The 18,505-nt window shown below is 46.5% G+C and overlaps 1 protein-coding gene across 46 annotated transcripts in view; it reads right to left on the reverse strand.

Moving 5' to 3' along the window:
• The window catches only part of CELF5 (CUGBP Elav-like family member 5), a 123,905-nt gene extending 107,107 nt beyond the window's left edge, over nt 1-16,798 (reverse strand). For 43 of the 46 annotated variants that reach the window (XM_066635367.1, XM_066635345.1, XM_066635366.1 and 40 more), the window contains exon 1: nt 16,615-16,759. In XM_066635367.1, coding sequence (XP_066491464.1) covers nt 16,615-16,759 — 145 coding nt within the window. Of the gene's footprint in view, nt 1-16,614 lie in introns of all 46 variants that reach the window. The other 3 variants (XM_066635348.1, XM_066635323.1, XM_066635318.1) reach the window with 1 other exon arrangement.
• Nucleotides 16,799-18,505: the final 1,707 nt, after the last annotated feature.

The raw sequence follows: 18,505 nt of genomic DNA on the forward strand, positions 1-18,505 counted from the left end.
GTATAAAACGAGTTTAACATCCCTGCTCAACGACTTTCTTGGCCTCCCGAAGCACTTTCTTACATTTCTTTTGCCACACTTTATGTTCCTTTTTATTCTCCTCATTAGGGCAAGACTTCCATTTATGGAAGGAAGTTTTCTTGCCCTGTACAGCCTCTCTAACTTGGCTCGTTAGCCATGCTAGCATCCTCTGAGACTTAGTTGAACCCTTCCTCCTTTGTGGTACACACTTCCGCTGTGCCTCTACTACCGTTGTTTAAAACAGCTTCCATGCACTCTGGAGCAACTGGAGCCTCTTTATGTTCTGTTTCAACTTATTTCTAACTAGTCTCCTCATTTCAGGGAAGTCCGCCCTTTGGAAGCCAAGAGTTTTTGTGTTAGATTTGTTTGGCACTCTTCCCCCGACATGCATGGTGAAACTAATTGCAGTATGGTCACTGTTCCCCAATGGCTCAGTAACATTTACATCTCTAACCAGGTCCTGAGTACCACGCAATATTAAATCCAGTCACCTGTCCTCTGGTGGGCTCCAGGACTAGTTGCTCTAAAGCAGCGGTCCCGAACCTTTTTGGCACCAGGGACCAGTTCTGTGGAAGACAATTTTTCCACAGATCAGGGAGGGATGGGGGATCATTGGGCATCTGCCCTTGCTAACTGAGAGCAAGGGGGTTTCCAAAGTCCTTTCCAGGTGGACCTTGGTGGGGTGTGGCTACTGGGGGGCCTCAGGCTAGGCTCTGGGGGAAGGAGTTTCGTCTCCCCACTTTCATCCCTCTGGGGTTTACAGCCCTGAGATGGGTCCCAGGCAGGTAGCTTCACAGTCTCCTGCCCCACCATACTGCCTGCTCATCACTGCCCCCCAGGCCTTTATGGGACTGATCAGCCTCCCTTAGTCCCATCCCTTCCTCTGGGTCATAAAGGGACCCCAGGGTCATAAAGGGCCCCAGCTCCCTTTCCCTTGCCACAGGATGTGGTGACGGCATCTGGCCTGGATGCCTTTAAAAGGGAATTGGACAAGTTTCTGGAAGAAAAATCCATTACGGGTTACAAGCCATGATGTGTATGTGCAACCTCCTTATTTTAGAAATGGGCTATGTCAGATGCAAGGGAGGGCACAAGGATGCAGGTCTCTTGTTATCAGGTGTGCTCTCTGGGGCCTTTGGTGGGGCCGCTGTGAGATACAGAAAGCTGGACTAGATGGGCCTATGGCCTGATCCAGTGGGGCTGTTCTTATGTTCTTTCTTTTCCTGGTGGCTAGTGACACCTCCCTTGCAGCCTGTCTCCCCCAGCCAGACTGCTCCCTGCTTGCCTGCCTTGCTGGGAGGTGCCTTCTGCTGTCCGCGGCATCGGGGAGGCTTCCCGTCTTGTGTTGTCCATGGACAGCAGGTCCCTGAGCCAATCTCCCCCTGGTGGGAGCAGCTGGGGGCCACGTGTTCTTGCCTGGCGCTGGCCTGCCAGGTAGCCTGCCTCTGGCATCATCAGCCGGAGAAGGCCCAGAATGTTCCCCAGCACTTCTCTGCCAGAGTGGTGGAGCCGGGCAAGGCAGGGGGAAGCCGGACACCTGCTGCCTGACAGCCGTCCCCTGTGCTGTCTCACTCTCCTCCCACTGTGTCTCCTCTGCTGAGGCTGGTCTTGGGGGTAAGTTGTGGTTCGGGGCTTCACCCGGACCCTGACAACTTCTATCACTCACCCACTGCTCCCCTCCTGCTGTGCGGCCTGATTCCTAAAAGGCCACAAACTGGTACCAGTCTGAGGCCCAGGGGTTGGGGACCCCTGTTTTAAAGCACAGTCATTTAGCATATCAAGAAATTCAGTCTCTCTTTCATGACCAGAGCACAAATTGAATTTTTTTGTTTGTTTTAAACTTTTTGTTTGTTTGTTTTAAACTTACCCCAGTAGACTACCTGATCACCTATGGGTCTCTCAGACATAGGCCAGCCATTTTGATGGTGCATGTCTGGGGAGAGAAAAGGATCACGGTGGCGAAAGAGAGGATAAGACCTTGGTGCCTACCAGTACCACCATGACTCACACCTTCCCTTCCTGACCCTGCCCTCCCCCTCCCTGCCCCAACTACCCTTGTCTTCCCCTCCCAACCCACAATGTGCCTCCACTGCCAACTTACTGACACCAACTGAGGCCTCTGTTGCAGCTGCTGCTCATGCTGTGTCACTGCCATTTGCAGCAGCAAATTTGTGGTATGTGATGGTAACCCAGATTTTGCACTGCCCTAAGGGGGCTTATGCAGCTGGAACACTAGTTTCTATTATCCTACTGGGGCCTCAACTTTTGTACTTATTGTCAGGACCACTGGAAGGCGGAAGCAGGTTCAAGGATTTCCTGAGCCATTGGGCAGAACTGCAACTTCTGTGCACTTCAAGGGAGCATGTTGCAGGAATCCAACATTTCCAACCACAACCATCAAGGTTGTAATCAACAAAAGGAAGTTTTATTCTTGGGCAGGGGTGTCAAACTCATATTCATGATGCCTGCTGAGATCTGGAAGTGATGTCATTAGGCAAGAAGTGATGTCATTAAACAGGTCATAACCAAAAATAAACACTTTTTTCTCACTTAGGAACTCATTAGCTGCAAATAACAAAAGAGAAAATATACAAATCTTGATCATATTTCAAGATATGGGAGAGCCCAATTTTTATGTGGGCTGCCCTCTCAGCAGTAACAGCACTACTCAGCAGCTGAAAGCCTGAGGGCCATATAAAAAGCTTCCACGGGCTGCATCTGGCCTTATGTTTGACACCCCTGTTCTTGAGCTTTGACATGTTACAGAGAGCAGCAAGAGGTGGAGGAGGTCATATTTTGAATTCAGTTAGTGGGGCATTATACTGATCTGGGACATAGTGTTCAGTATCGAATGATGGACAGAGTGGATAGGGAGATGCTCTTTACACTCTCACATAACACCAGAACCAGGGGACATCCACTAAAATTGAGTGTTGGGAGAGTTAGAACAGACAAAAGAAAATATTTCTTTACTCAGCATGTGGTTGGTCTGTGGAACTCTTTGTCACAGGATGTGGTGATGGCGACTGGCCTGGACGCTTTTAAAAGGGGATTAGACAAGTTTCTGGAGGAAAAATCCATTACGGGGTACAAGCCATGATGTGTATGTGCAACCTCCTGATTTTAGAAACGGGTTATGTCAGAATGCCAGATGCAAGCGAGGGCACCAGGATGCAGGTCTCTTGTTATCTAGTGTGCTCCTTGGGGCATTTGGTGGGCCGCTGTGAGATACAGGAAGCTGGACTAGATGGGCCTATGGCCTGATCCAGTGGGGCTGTTCTTATGTTCTTATGTTAAGTTGTACTCCCCCTTTAGACACAGATTTCCAGTCTGGAGGGTGCTTTTCAGCATGGTCCTGAAGGCCCTAGTGGCCATTTATCAGCTCTGGCTTATTCACGAGCTGTGACCTTTGCTGGAGAGCTAGTTATCCACACTCTGATCACCTCCCCATTGGACTATGAATCCACATCACAATTCGCAGAAATGCAAACTGGCTTGATAATATTAAGACACTGCACAAAACTGGTATTAGGACATTTGCGCTTGGATAATTGTGTCCCTGTCAAACATGTCCCAATCATTGGTATACCTGGACATTCGTGTTCAGTTTTTGTGTTTTGTTTTGTTTTTTTTGCATCCCAGTTATTTGCATCCCACTATAACTGGGCAACAAACCTCATGTTATGGGGCTCCTAACAAGCCCCATGTTATATATGCTAAGCCTCTTATCCCATAAGAACATAAGAACAGCCCCACTGGATCAGGCCATAGGCCCATCTAGTCCAGCTTCCTGTATCTCACAGCGGCCCACCAAATGCCCCGGGGAGCAGACCAGATAACAAGAGACCTCATCCTCATTCCACATTCCTCATTCCACATTCCTCGTCCTCATTCCACAGACCAACCACACGCTGAATAAAGAAATATTTTCTCTTGTCTGTTCTAACTCTCCCAACACTCAATTTTAGTGGATGTCCCCTGGTTCTGGTGTTATGTGAGAGTGTAAAGAGCATCTCCCTATCCACTCTGTCCATCCCCTGCATAATTTTGTATGTCTCAATCATGTCTCCCCTCAAGCGTCTCTTTTCTAGGCTGAAGAGGCTCAAACGCCATAGCCTTTCCTCATAAGGAAGGTGCCCCAGCCCTGTAATCATCTTAGCCTATCCCTAACCCTATCTTTGCATTTTAGCCCATCCCTAACCCTACTGAATTTTAAAAGTAGAAAAATATATTAATTAATTATTTATTAATTAATTCACATTTTTATACCACCCTTCCTCTAAGCAGCTCAGGATTTGAAATGAATAATAATAATGGCCAGAAAATAAATGCAGTGAATATTTCCCCACAAGCAATGATGAAATTCTGCATCAAATGGTATATAATATGATGGTATTATTCCTAAAAGCAATGATTTCCAGAATTTTTGTCACTAGGGTGTCACACCCCCACCCCAAAGAATGTCCAATTGACCTGTTTTGAGTTAAGGCAGTGGTTCTCAAACTTTAAACACTGGGACCCACTTTTTAGAATGACAGTCTGTTCAGGACCCACTGGAAGTGATGTCATGGCTGGAAGTGACATAATCAAGCAAAATAAATAATTATAAATAAAGAAAAACAAACAAACAAGAGGAAGCCAGCCCTGTTCCACCAAGTGAATTTTCTCTGTAGCCTGCCTGCAAGAACACCTGCCCACACACAAAAGTATCAGTAAGATTTTCAGCCCTCCCCAGTGCCCAGTTCAGTGTAAGTTCTTATATTTCAAGCATATCACTATCAGGACCCACCTGGCTTTACAAGTCTAGAAACAAATAAAATGGACCTTACCAGCTGAAGCCTCTGTTTTATTCTTTGGGGGTGGGGGTGGGGAGAAGCCTTCTGGAGCATTTGTTGAGCTCCACTTTCATCAGATTGGGACCGTGCAGCTAGCCTTGCATTCCCCTTTGCCTGACTTGACCAGGAGCCAAGGCACATTTGCTTACTCACAAGTAAACGCGACCATGTGGCTTACTTTCGCTTTCCATAGGGCTCAATATATTTGTCTGCTTGGAGGGAGAAACCTCCTTTTTGTGTGTTTTTGAGGGCTGCTTTCATTGAGGGCTGCTTTTCATTCTGGTTTCATTCGCCTGTATGGCAAGTTCACCTACTCGCGAGTAAACGAGTATGGCTCGGTTTCATTTTCTGTAGGGTTCTATGCATTTTTTTGTTTCTGATTTTTTGGCTATAACGTTTGATGGAAAGGAGATATTTCAATCCGGTTTTTGCATTGCATTCCGTTGGAAATTCCGCATCCAATGGCATATAGCATGATGGGGTTAATCCAAACCTCCACGATGTTAGCTATGTTGGGGCATTTGTGGTGTCACCCCCCCAAGGACTGCCCCCCGCCTTTCGCTAGCTATGCCACTGATATATTGGGACACAAATATCCAGTAAGCAATTAATAAAAGGGACACCCAGAAACACCAATGATTGGGACACATTTGGCCAGGACACAGTTGTCTCGTATGCAATGGTCCTGTCACTCTTAAAACCTGTTCATTCATTACTGGGAAAGAGAAAACATTTCTCAAGAGGTTTCCCCTTATTTTTCCCCCCATGTTCTCCAGTTTTACCATTGAAGGCATTAGAAAAATAAAAAAATAAGAATCCAGGCCTTCATATTGCATATTCTTCTCTGGCAGCCCTTTCCCCCAGCCCTTACCCCCATTTCCTGAGGAGGGATGGTTTGTGGCATGAGAAAATGGAACATTTTTTTCAGTTCTGTGTGATCAGCACCATCTGTGGTACCTACAGCCCACTCACCAGCTGTAGCAAGCAATGGATAAAGAAGCTTCAGCATCCAAGGAGAGAGAAAATGAAGACAGAAATGCTAGTTGAAGGGGCGAGAGAAGATCCAGAATTTTCTCCCAGTCTTGACCTAAGCTGGAAGCCATAAACACTTTGAAGATCTCTCCCTACTTCCCTAAAGGTCAAATGAGACCTGATAAATCATCATATTGGCCGTTCACACACCTGCTCCATGCATGTAAACAGCAAGACTTTTATGCAAGGATGAATGTGTGACTTTTTATCCAGGCGCAATTATTTTTTTATCCAGACTTTTTATCCAGGCAAATAGTATCATGAGTGAGGGGAGCTTTTCCTGCCCCATCAAAAGTGTACATATCACTAACCTGTGGAATTCATTGCCACAGTATGTCACAAGGACCTGACCCCCCCCCCTTTTTAAAAAAAACAAAAATAAGCCAGTGTGCTGCAGTAGACTGAGACCCAGGATGGAGTCCCAGGTTAAAATCTCCACTCAGTGGTTAGGTTCACTGAGTAGCCTTGGTCCTGTCACCCTCTTTCTACCTAACCTACCTCACCGGTTTGTGGTGAGGATAAAGTAGAAGCAGATATGCAACAGATACAAAGAGATAGAAGGGACCTTACACACAGCTCTAGCTTCTAGTTCCTCTGCCGCCTGGCTCACTTCTTATTTCAAACGAAGAAGACACTCTCCTTTTTCTTATTAGGAGAAAAAAGTGACAGGTGGTGGGGGGTTAGCACCCCTCACTCATGTGCACCTTCCGTTGTAAAAATTAGACACTCCCCTCATTTTACATGTGAATGGGGCAGGCGCATGAACAAACAAGCATTGTCCCCCATATCCAAATAATTTAAGCTTAAACTACCAGATGAAATTATGGTAGTTTGGAAATTAGTAATTATTATTATTAAGAATATTGATATACTGTACCACTTTTCAACAAAAATGGTTCACAAAGTGATTTATAGACAAAATCAAATTAATTTAATGGCTCCTTGTCCCCAAAGGGCTCACTGTCTAAAAAGATGCAGAAGAAACACCAGCAAAACAGCCTCTAGAAAAGACACTGTGCTGAAATGAAGAACAGTTACTCTCCTTGCTAAATATAGCACCACTTGAAAAAAATGTGCCTTCTCCCAAGGATCTCAGGGCAGCATATATGGTCCCTCTTTTTATCCTGTAAGGATCCTGTTTTATCCTTTTTATCCTGTAACTTTGTGAGGTGAATAAATAAAGAGGGACTTGATTGCCAAAATCACCAAGTAAGCTTCATGGCTAAGCTTCATGGCTAAGTATTAGAACCCAAGCCTTCCTGCTCCAAGTCCAGCTCTCTAACCACTACACAACATTACTCTCTGATCTAAGCCACTTGTTCACATATACTCATGGTCAAACTAAATGCAACTTTGGAAATCCCTGCATAAATAAAACCTCCCTCCCTTAAAAACAGATTAGTAACCCCAAAGGGCAGCTTTAATAATCAAGAAAACGACCTACTACCCTAATCTTCCAGATAGTTAGCCTTTGCTATTTCACTAAACTCTGTGAAAATTAAAATTCTTGCCCTATATCTTATTGCATGCAAAGCTATTGTTGCCCCCTCTGGAGGCCAACAACAGGCTCTGCCTAGGGTTGAACTGTGAAACCATTATTTGAGATGTTTCACCTCAATGTGATTGTTGACAAGACAGACTCCATCTTGACCCCTGTATAAATTCAGTATGGCAACATTCTCAATTCTGCCCAGAACAAGTTCTGTTTGTGTGAAATATGCATGCTAGTTAAAATCAAGGACTACAGAAAGAGTCAGAACTGGCTAAGATGGGACAAGTGCCAGTTAGAGGATACTCGCTGAAATTATGTTGCAAATAGGGTACAATGCTAACTGAACTATATAATGGAACTGCTTATGCTCTCTTATGAGTTCTTCACCTGCGGGGAGGGGGAACTACCTTTGATCAAAGAATACAGCTTTCCTTGCCAAATCCACCTTTCAACTCAGCCTTCTTTATTTCCGCACATCACTTGTGAATGTAGGCTCAGAACTCAGGACTCAGGACTTCCCTCTTTCTGCTACATGATTAATATCATTTAGCCAAGTAGGCCCTGCTAAAATACCCAGAATCCTGGATTCCACAGTCTCCTGGAGATTGATGCTGATTCCGGGAGGCTCCACAACAAAACCAAGCATGCCTTCTCCCAAGACATTAAAAGTTTCTCCTGATGCAACCTTTTCCTGTGTGCAAACAGATACACTGTTCACTTGCACAAAAGCAGATGGGGTACAGGTTGGTTATCAAGGCCTGTCCATGACCTCCAGGAGCCTGATGCAGTGTGCTAAATGCTACATCTCTTCCTTACCTGTCCAGTTCCTCCTCTTCCTCCCCACACTTCCAAAATCCTCCTTGGCAGCATGCCAAGTGCTACCTGTCCTTATCCAGTGATGTGTCACTGCCAGCCTCTTCTTCCACTCTCTAGTGCCTTAGCTCAACGCTTCCCTCCCTTCCAAATGTCCTCTTCAGCTTTGTCCCCCTCTTCCAATGAAGGGAATGGAAGCAGGAATTGCAGCAGTGGAGGAAAGTGGACAGAGATGGATTCTCCCCCCCACACGCACACACCAATCTGCTGCCTGATGCAATGGTTTCACTTGGCCTCATGGATGGGCTGGCTCTGGGGATACATAGCAAAAGGGAAGTATGGGAAAGAAGGGTGGAGGGCTAGACCAGGGATATTTATTTATTTATTAGATTTGTATTCCGCCTTTCTCCCCGAAGGGCACCCAAGGCGGCTATCCAAACTTTTTGGCAGGAGGGCCACATAATCTCTCTGACACTGTGTTGGGGACTGCGAAAAATTAATTTATATTTGAAATTGGAATAAATTTACATAAATGAATATATTAAAGATGGGACTTATATGAATTAATGAAAATCTCACAATAACTTATATAAATGAATGAAAGTCTCACAATATAAAAGGACTTGTGCAAAGCAAGGCTGGCTTTTCCTTTGCTGCTTCACAGATATGAAACAGCAAGCAGTGGAGGAAGCTCTCGGCCTGCAGATCACATGAGAGGTCAAACAGTTGGCACTCACGCTGAGAGCAGACGCATTGGATCAGTGTGGCCTCCAGTGGGCTCTGGTGGGCCAGAGGCTCACTGGAGACTGGGGGCTCTCCACAGGCCAGATTTGGGGATCCCCGAAGGTTGCAAATGGCCCCTCGGCCAGGGTTTGGGCACCCCTGGGCTAGATCATCTCTGATACTCAAGCCCACACTTCTCTTATCTGCTAAACCTCTGCTCCATTTTCTTTCTGAATCCAGAAAGCAGAAAGAGCAGCATGTTGACATCCTTCAGTCTCGGAAGACTATGGTATCGCGCTCTGAATGGTGGTTCTGGAACAGAGTGTCCTCTACAGTGCGTGAAGCCTGGGTAAAGTAGATATGGAGGCTAGACTGTTACCCATGCAGCAAATCCCCCCTCTCCACGTCGCTGGAATGGTCCAATGGAAAGGCAGAAGCCAATACGGTTGGTTCCAGCAGCATCGCAGGAGTTGCCAGAATGTGACTGTGTTCAGCCTCAGGGACTCCGGCTCTGGATTTTGCCTCGAGGTTGACTCCTGAAGTCTTTTCCATAACTTTTCCACAAGGCAGTGGAGGTTTGGGATCAGAGTTTTCCTTCTCTCAGATGAGCTGCCTTCCCAGGCTGACGAGTCCCATCTACCCAGTGGCTGTTTAGTCGCCTCTTACGACAAGTACAGCCAAACTGAGGGCCTATTCTTATCCCCCAGCCCCCAGGGGTAAGAAAGAGCAGCAACAGCAGTCATTCCCACTTATCTGCTGAATGAGGTGCCTTAGTTGGCCTCATGGATTAGCAGCCTTTCTGGCTATCAGAAGGGCTACAACTGCCTCTTATACATTACACCCCATTGTCTCAAGGATCCGGGGAAGGGGGGAAATGATTATGGTTTCCCCCTTGATGGATTTCTTATTACAGGTCCAACCTTGTTATACACAGATTTTTTAATACATGGATTTGACTCAATACAAATGGCTACTGCAAATGAGAAGGAATGTGCTGATCCATGGAGAAGGAGGAAAATGCATCCTTTTAATCACAGTTGAAAAAAACTGCTTTTCTTACTGTTGTAGAGAGTCAGTCATGCAATTGATTACAGGTATAACCTAATTATCAGTGGATTTTTCTTTAATTTTAAAAGGAATTTTTAAAGCGCCCTTTAATTTAATGGAAAACAGTCATTTAACAATAGCGTCCTTAATGTGAGAGAGGGCAGCCTGCAGACAATCCATCAATCATTCTCTCTCAAGGCAGCAACCCCTCCCTTCCCCCCCCCAGCACTGAAAGAAAGATAATCACTTTGTATTGGTGAAGGGAGGGGTTGCTGGCTTGGAGTGAAGGATTGATGATTGATGGATTGTCTGCCTAATGTCTCTGTTTTACATCACAAAGCTCAGAAAGGCTGTTTTTAAATCACCTTGCAAATGGTCATTGTTTTTTAAGTGGATTTGCTTTAATTCATTTTTGCCATCCTCTAAGTTCTGGGAACAACCCTCATGAATAATGAGACTCAACCTGTATATCCTACAGCATTGATTTTCATCCTTTTTCCATCTGGCACACTGACAAGGTACTAAAATTGACAAGGCACACCATCAGTTTTTTGACAATTGACAAGGCACGCCATGCTGATGGTGGGGGCTCACATCCCCCAAAGGCCCTACAATCTCTTTTTAGATTGTGAGCCCTTTTGGGACAGGGAGCCATTTAGTTATTTGATTTTTCTCTGTAAACCGCTTTGTGAACTTTTAGTTGAAAAGCGGTATATAAATACTGTTAAGAAGAAGAAGACGACGAAGACGACGAAGAAGACGAAGAAGAAATGACCCTTCCTCAAACTCCCTGCAGACCATTCATGGCACACCAGTGTGTCACGGCACAGTGGTTGAAAATGGCTGTCCTAGAACCTCTGCAACTGTGCCACTCCAGGTGACAGCTTGTATCACCTCTTGGGTTAGGTAAGACCTGCCTGGAAACAATGACAGACATCTATTGGGGATGCTTTAGCTTTGTATTTCCTGCATCAAGCAGAGGGTTTGTATTGTTTGATCAAATATATAATTTGCCAGTGGAATTCATTGCCACAGCATAATTATTGGCATGATGTTAGAACTGCTGGCTGGTCATTCCTTAATCAGGTGGATTTCACACTTATAAACCAGGGTGGCTAGTTGTCACTTCATGAATAGGAGCCAATAGTGGGGGGATGATCCCTTGATAGTAGGGAATCTCTCTCTCTCTCTCTCTCTCTCTTTCTTAGAATGAAGGGGCAATGTCTTCCAAAACTTAATGAGTAGCACACCCCAAAGATAGGAGGTAGATAAATGGGTGTGTGAGTCCATACTGCTACTGCTGCTGTACTTGTAAAATCACAAATATAGCAAGTTATAGCAAAGATATTGCACTATCTTCACTGCTCCTCCATTCAAAGGAAACACATCCAAACAGTGCTAAGCAGGGAACTTCTCACCACCTGGGAAAGTGCACAACAATGGGTTGGATCCAAACAACCAGGAACAGAAGGGAAAAGGCTGCTAGCACAGTTTCACCAATGCTTCCACAAGAGTCTGTGCACTGCTAGGATAGTTTGATAACAGTATTTTATGGCTCTGCCTTTTGCAAGAGGGTTCAGAAGTTGTCATGCAAGTGGAAGAACCTCTTTGAATTGCTTCACACAACACTCTTCTGCAATGCTTCCCAAAGTGTGAGTCGCTGCTCCCCAGGGAGCCACCAAAAGCAGCCAGGGGAGCTTCAGAATTGTCTCTTGAAGCCCCCCTTCTTCAAAGACAGCATTCCCAGAGAGCTGGAGAAAGGATGCCGTGGTCTCAGTTGCGTGCCTGCCATAGGTTGACCTGGGGCAAATGCCCCGAGCGCCACCCTCTAGGGCCCTGCAGAAGCCTGAGGCTCCCGATGGGGGTGGAAACTGTGCTTCCGGTTTGCCAGAAGCACAGTTTATAGCGTTGGGGAACCTCACAGAGGAGGTCACGCGAGGCTCTGTGAGTGGGGGGGGGTAAGTGGGGGGGGGCGAATTTCTGCCCGACGGGGTGGTGACAGCCCAAGGGGGGCGCCGTTGTGGAGCTTTGCCCCGGGCGTGGGGCTGTGGAGGCCCGCGGCTGCGTGGTCTCTGCCTTTCTCCTTCTTGGTTTGCTAGTGCTGCCTGAGCCCAGACACCACCAAGAAGGAAATTCCATGATCTATTTGGCACTCAGGAGCCTGACTCTTGCTGCCTAGGTCACATTCTAATGCAGCAAGCATACACCCCTAGATCCCTTCATCCCAATTTTTCAAGGAGAAAAACGGAAGTACTACTGAGGTCTAGCTTACTTCAACTCCAAAAGAATAAAAGTAAAGTTATGGGGAGCAAATGGGAAGCAGTAAAAAGCAAGGAAGCCAGGGAACAAAAAAAGTTTGGGAACCACTGCTCCAGCAGGTGTGCAAAGGAGCCCTTCTGTGAGCAAAAGTCACCTTTAAATCCAGCCCAATATTGCTGGGAAGAAGTAGATAACATGTTGGACTCGATACAGCCAAGTTCCAAACATGGCATAGCTGGGACACTCACTGCATGTCCGGTCACCATCTTTCAGACCCATCTAGATCATCAAACTGTAGGGAGGATGAAATTGGTGGATGGAGAGGTAGACCCATAGAGATAAAACTGGACAAAGAGTTACACACATCTCAGCCTGCCCATTTTCATCTCATCACCCCATGGGGGCAGGAACTGCTCTTCACCCCCATCTTTATAGGGCCTATCCCAGATATATGTCACATGATCTTGTTCAGTTGGCAACTAGAAGTGCTGTTATGATTTCACAAAATGGCCCAATCCTATTCTTGCCTTTTGGCAGCACAGTGCCTGCTGCACCAGCCCAGGGTGCTGCAAACACGCCATAAAGCAAGTTTGCAGTGCCTGGTGAATAGGTTGCACCAGTGGGAAGGGCTGCACTGTCCCGCCAGTGTGCAATTCTGGAGCATGCAAGTGAAATGGGACCCGTGTTACAAGTTGGTAGTAATCCCATCCATGACACTTGGGACCATTTATTGCAGAATGCTTAATTTATCTGGGTAGACAAACACAGGGGGGAGTGAAGAAAAAGCAAGAAAAGTATCAAAACTCATGGAGACAAAGGATAAGGATGCTCTCTTATCTGGAGCTGCACCAGATGGCATAGGTAAGCTCCCACCTGGCAGCATAGGAGCAGGGGTGAGGGCAGAATGAGGGCAGGGAGAGGGTGTAACAGGGCATGGGAGGGCAGAAAGGGGGCAGTTCAGACCCAGGAGGGGGTGGGATGCGAAATCTATTTCATTTCCCGGGCTTGAAAGCCCTACATGGGGCTTCTTGGACTTGTGCTAGTGATTTTGCTGGTGCAAATCTGACATACCTCCAGCCTGCTCAAACCCAGCAGTGGATTCAGCATGGGCCATGCGATGCCGCTACGCCAGTGCTTGTTAGGACTGGGCTGCCTATGTGTTACTCTTGACTCAACGAGCACTTTTTGCTCATTGGTGGAAGAGTGAGAAAAATACCAAATTCAGAGTCCCGCATTTAGAAGGCACCAAACGATGGCCTTTGGATTTCTTTCCAGGGTTCCAGCTCACAAAGGACAGAAATAAACTACTTTTACAGGATGCACTCAAAAGCATAACAGTGGCAATTGGTTGCCTCTAGGACTCCAAGCTATCATATTTGCAGGCTTGGAGTAGGATCAGCCAGTCCCTGTCACAGCCTCTATGATCACAGAAGCTAGCTCTCAATTCTGCCTTCGGCCTGCCCTCTGCCTACAGAGGCATCCTAAATTTAAACATGCCTTTCGCAATGAGACATGCGTTTGATTAGTACTGCCTGCTTATATATCTTATGAGTTCTGGTTGCCATAATGGGAATGGGCCTGTTTGCAGGAAGACACAAGAGCTAGAGGGAGGGCAGCAATCATGCACACATGTGTGTGCAGGCCAAGCAAATACTTTTCAACACACTCCAACACACTTTCAAACAAATGCCACTAGTGCATTTGAAATGTGTGGCTCACTTTGAGCTCACCTCTGCCACAAACTTCAAAGGAGTTGTAGCATAAACCAAAGCAAACCACAGGTGGAAGATACAAGGTTAAATCCCTAACATCTCCAGTGAGACAATGAAAACCTTGTGTTTTAATCCCAGGAGAGCCACAGCCAGTCAGGACAGACAACACTGAAATAGATGGACCAAAAGTCTGACTTAGCAGGCAGCGGCTTCATGGTGTTTATAACTCATTAGGTGGTCTGTTTAGGCCAATCCGTCTCTCTCAGCTCCACATCTGGAATATCAGGATGAAATGATATGGCCTGTCTGTCAGGATTGTTTTAAGAACAAAGAGATCATAAATGCCAGATATTTATAGTGCTCCTGACAGGTCTACACAGGTCAGACCACAGCAGGTAAGCAAGCCACTTCCTGCCCACACACACACTTGCCAACATCATTAGAAGTACAACACCTTTCCCACTCTGGTATGGAAAGCAGGGAGGGAAGGAGATGAGAAGAAACCCGAGATGTCACATCCAAATTCATAAGTAGGATGAGAATCAGTTGGAGGCAAGGGATGCAGTCTGTGAGCAGATGGCCCTATATTGCTTGGATGTGCAGTTCAGCCAAGCTCTGACTACCCAGCCTCTGCCAAAGTTCAGATTGGAAGCAACTTGGGGTCAGGGAATTTGAAATACATCCTCAAAACTCATATTTGGCACAACCACTTAGTAGTTCCCATACCCTACTGTCATAGTTAAATTAAGTACATGTCACTGAAACAAACACACGTTCTTTCCTGGTTTATTCCTTTCCCTCCTCCTTTCACCTCTGTTGATCCTCCTGCGTCAAATCATCAATTATAAGCCCTTCAGGGCAGAGACCTGTCTTCTTGGACTTATAAAGTGCCATGCAAGTGATAATGTTACATTAATAAAAACAGACATATTTTTTGTCAGGATTGTTTAGCGGGTAGAAAGTTAGATCCAATATTAAAAATGGTAACATCACACTCACCCTCACTTTCATCACCCACCCTCATCACCCTCACTTTCCAGTGCCTAGTCAGTTTTCCCAGCTTCTTAGAAACTGGAAGAAATAGGAGAAAAAGTAAAGAGTGCCTCTGAACAAGGGTATGTTTACTATTTCATAAAAAGCACATTGGACCCTAGGGATATTTGGTGCCATGCATGAACAGTATAAATGCAGAATAAGTCACCAAAGAAAAATCTAGACATATTTATATCCATTAAAAAAAATTTTTTTTAAACAGAGTACAGTTTCTCTTAAAGATAAATTAAGAGGCAAATTTTTGGGTTTGACTATAAGATGAAACAACCGAGGGGGGGGGGAAAAGATTTTTCAGCAAGACCAGAACCCTTTCTCAGGCTGGTATTCCCACATATCCGTTTCAGAGGGATTGGGCATACTCCACTAACCTCATGTGCAGAAATTCTATAAGGGCCACGTCACATATTACGCATCAGCAACCAACCTGGGTTTGCCACTGAGCATACGCTCAAGAGGAAACCTCATCCTATCCCTGCCAAATGCATGCCAAGCATACCCAAGCAAGGTATGAAGAGATCCTAACTCCAATCTTTCATGACACTTAGGTGATGGAGCTTCTGGGGCAGGAGATGCTATTCCTTGAGCCATGGAACCTCTCTGCTCAAGTATTAAGTCCCAGGGAGCAATTACACTCAGCTCTCAGGCCTCAGGGAAGCAGGTCAAAGGCAATCGCTTGCAGATTTTTATAAAATGCAGTGGCATTTCGAGGATTTAAAGTTCCTGCAGCTGATTCTGTCCAAAGCTTAAAAACTGAATGGTGGGGGATGGGGTGGAAGAGAAATCTGCTTGTGACTGAGAAAAAAAATAATAAAAGATTGGATGGCAAGGGAGGAGGGGGGAAAAATGAAACGTTGATGGGGGAAGAAATACCAGATGGAAGACAGAGAAACAGAGCTGTAAAAATGGGGTTTGGAAAAAACAGAGGATGCCAAAATAGAGAGGAAGGTGCCCAGGGGAGAGAAATGAAGCAAAATAGTCCACAGTTTTAGGGCCCCCTTTAAGAGGTGGGGCACAGAAATGGAGGACTCTCCCACACTGCCCCCAGCCTCTTCAATGCTCCATGCAAGGTGGGTTGGGGTTTTTCCCCCTTTGCCAGAGGGAAAAAGCTGATGCCCGCTCTGGCTGCACCTGGGAACCGGCCATGGGCAAAGGAGGAAGAATGTGGCAACTTGCAATGGAAAGGGGGGGTTAATGGGGAGTGCGAAAGGAAGAACATATGCTAATAAGAGCCAAGGGGGGGGGAGATCCCTTCCCTCCTCCAAAAGAGTGAACACTAGAAACACAGATGGATTGGGCAGAAGAATATTGCCAAAGATTGGGGGGGGGGAATACAAAAAATTCATAGCGAGGGAAAGGGGTGATGGAGTCAACACAGAACTGGAAAGGGGTGCATAAGCAACAGAGAGGGTTGTATGGGAAAGCGAAATGCTGAGGAAATGGACGGATGGCTGGAAAAAGGAAAGAATGGAGATTAGAAAACGGCATGAGCAGAGCAAGGGATGGGAGGGGGAGAAGAGAAGGGACAGAATAAAAAGGTGGTAGAAAGAGGGAGCAGGAAGGGTGGGAAGCAAGCGAGGAGAACGAGGGAGGAAGCAAAGGGGGCGAGGGAGGAGATGGGGAGCCTCACCCTTGTGCATGCCGGTGTAGCGGTCCTTGAGTACAGTGAGCTCGTAGATCTGGCCAAACTGCTCGAAGAGAGGCTTCAGGTCCTTCTCCTCCAGGTTCCGAGGGATCTGGCCCACAAAGAGCTTAATAGCATCCAGGTCCTTCATGCCCTCGGGCTCAGAGCCGCTGCCGCCACCACTGCTCATGGGGGAAGCGTGGGGCGGCTGCTGTGGCTGCGCCTGCCGCCTGGGCTCGCTCGCCGGGAGTCTGGCCATCCCCCGAGCACCAGCGCGGGCTGCGCAGCAGATGATGCTGCGGGGAAGAAGATGCAGGCAGCTGGAGTACGGGCTGGTGGCTGCAGCATCAGGACCACAAAAGGTGGGCGCTCTGTGGGGGCATCTGTTGGCCAAGCCTTGCAATTACAGGATGTTTGGAAAATAAGGCAGCCAGGAGGTCTGGGAAGACTGGGGCTTGAAATGGGGGGGGGGGGGCGGATAAAGAAGATAAGGAAGAGCAACTAGAAAAGAGACGCTTGAGGGGGGACATGATTGAGACATACAAAATTATGCAGGGGATGGACAGAGTGGATAGGGAGATGCTCTTTACACTCTCACATAATACCAGAACCAGGGGACATCCACTAAAATTGAGTGTTGGGCGGGTTAGGACAGACAAAAGAAAATATTTCTTTACTCAGCGTGTGGTCGGTCTGTGGAACTCCTTGCCACAGGATGTGGTGCTGGCGTCTAGCCTAGACACCTTTAAAAGGGGATTGGACGAGTTTCTGGAGGAAAAATCCATTATGGGGTACAAGCCATGATGTGTATGCGCAACCTCCTGATTTTAGAAATGGGTTAAGTCAGAATGCCAGATGTAGGGGAGGGCACCAGGATGAGGTCTCTTGTTATCTGGTGTGCTCCCTGGGGCATTTGGTGGGCCGCTGTGAGATACAGGAAGCTGGACTAGATGGGCCTATGGCCTGATCCAGTGGGGCTGTTCTTATGTTCTTATGTCCCGAAGAAGGCAGAGGCAGGTGGAGTGGAATAGAAGAGACAAAGGGAGAACAGCAGAGAGGAAGGGTTGGGAAATCTCAAATTGCCATGTAGGATCAGACCAGGATTCCATCTAAGCCTACCTTCTGTTTCCAACAGTGGACAGTCATGATTCCGGAAAGCCCCAAAGCAAGACATGTAGGCAAAAAGCCTTCTCCCACTGCTGCATTCCACTGTCTCCCACTACAGACCACACTATTCAGAGTTATGCAGATTTCTCTTCCTAAAAACTCCCAAATGGGGTATGAATACAATCAACACCCCTTGTTTTTAATTCCTTCATCTGGAGATCAGAGATATGCTGCTGCAGCTGCACGTGGAAGTTCATTAAGCATGCAAAGCAAGATCAAACATACAGCCCAGCAAAGTTGTGGTAAAGACTGGGATCACAAGTGATTCTTTCTCCCTGCCTTAAAACCACAAAAGAACGAGGTAATGGTTAATTACTTACCTAGGCATGGGCATCTGAGAAGGCCAAGATGCAAGTGTTACCTCAAGCAACAGTTAGGAGGAAGATGAATAGCAAGACAATAGGGAAATAAGGCAAATGCCATCTCAAGGAACATCCCGAATACTGTGTACAATTCTAGTTGCTATATTTCAAGAAGGATATTACAGAGCGATAATCCTAGGATACTGCCTGGTACCAAGTCAGACCACTGGTCTATGTAACTCAGTACTATCTACACCAGTGTTTCACCACATTTGTGCCCCACTGTACCACTTCACATGGGCCACCTATTGATTATGGCATAATTACCAGTAACTTCTAGATTGGGAGACCAGATGCAACACAAACACTGGTAAGAGGCTTAAGGCAAACAAGAGGGCTTGTTCAAAGCACACAAAAAGCACACATTG

The sequence above is a fragment of the Tiliqua scincoides genome, chromosome 8, assembly GCF_035046505.1.
Source record: "Tiliqua scincoides isolate rTilSci1 chromosome 8, rTilSci1.hap2, whole genome shotgun sequence".
In the NCBI taxonomy this organism is placed as follows: Eukaryota; Metazoa; Chordata; class Lepidosauria; order Squamata; family Scincidae; genus Tiliqua; species Tiliqua scincoides.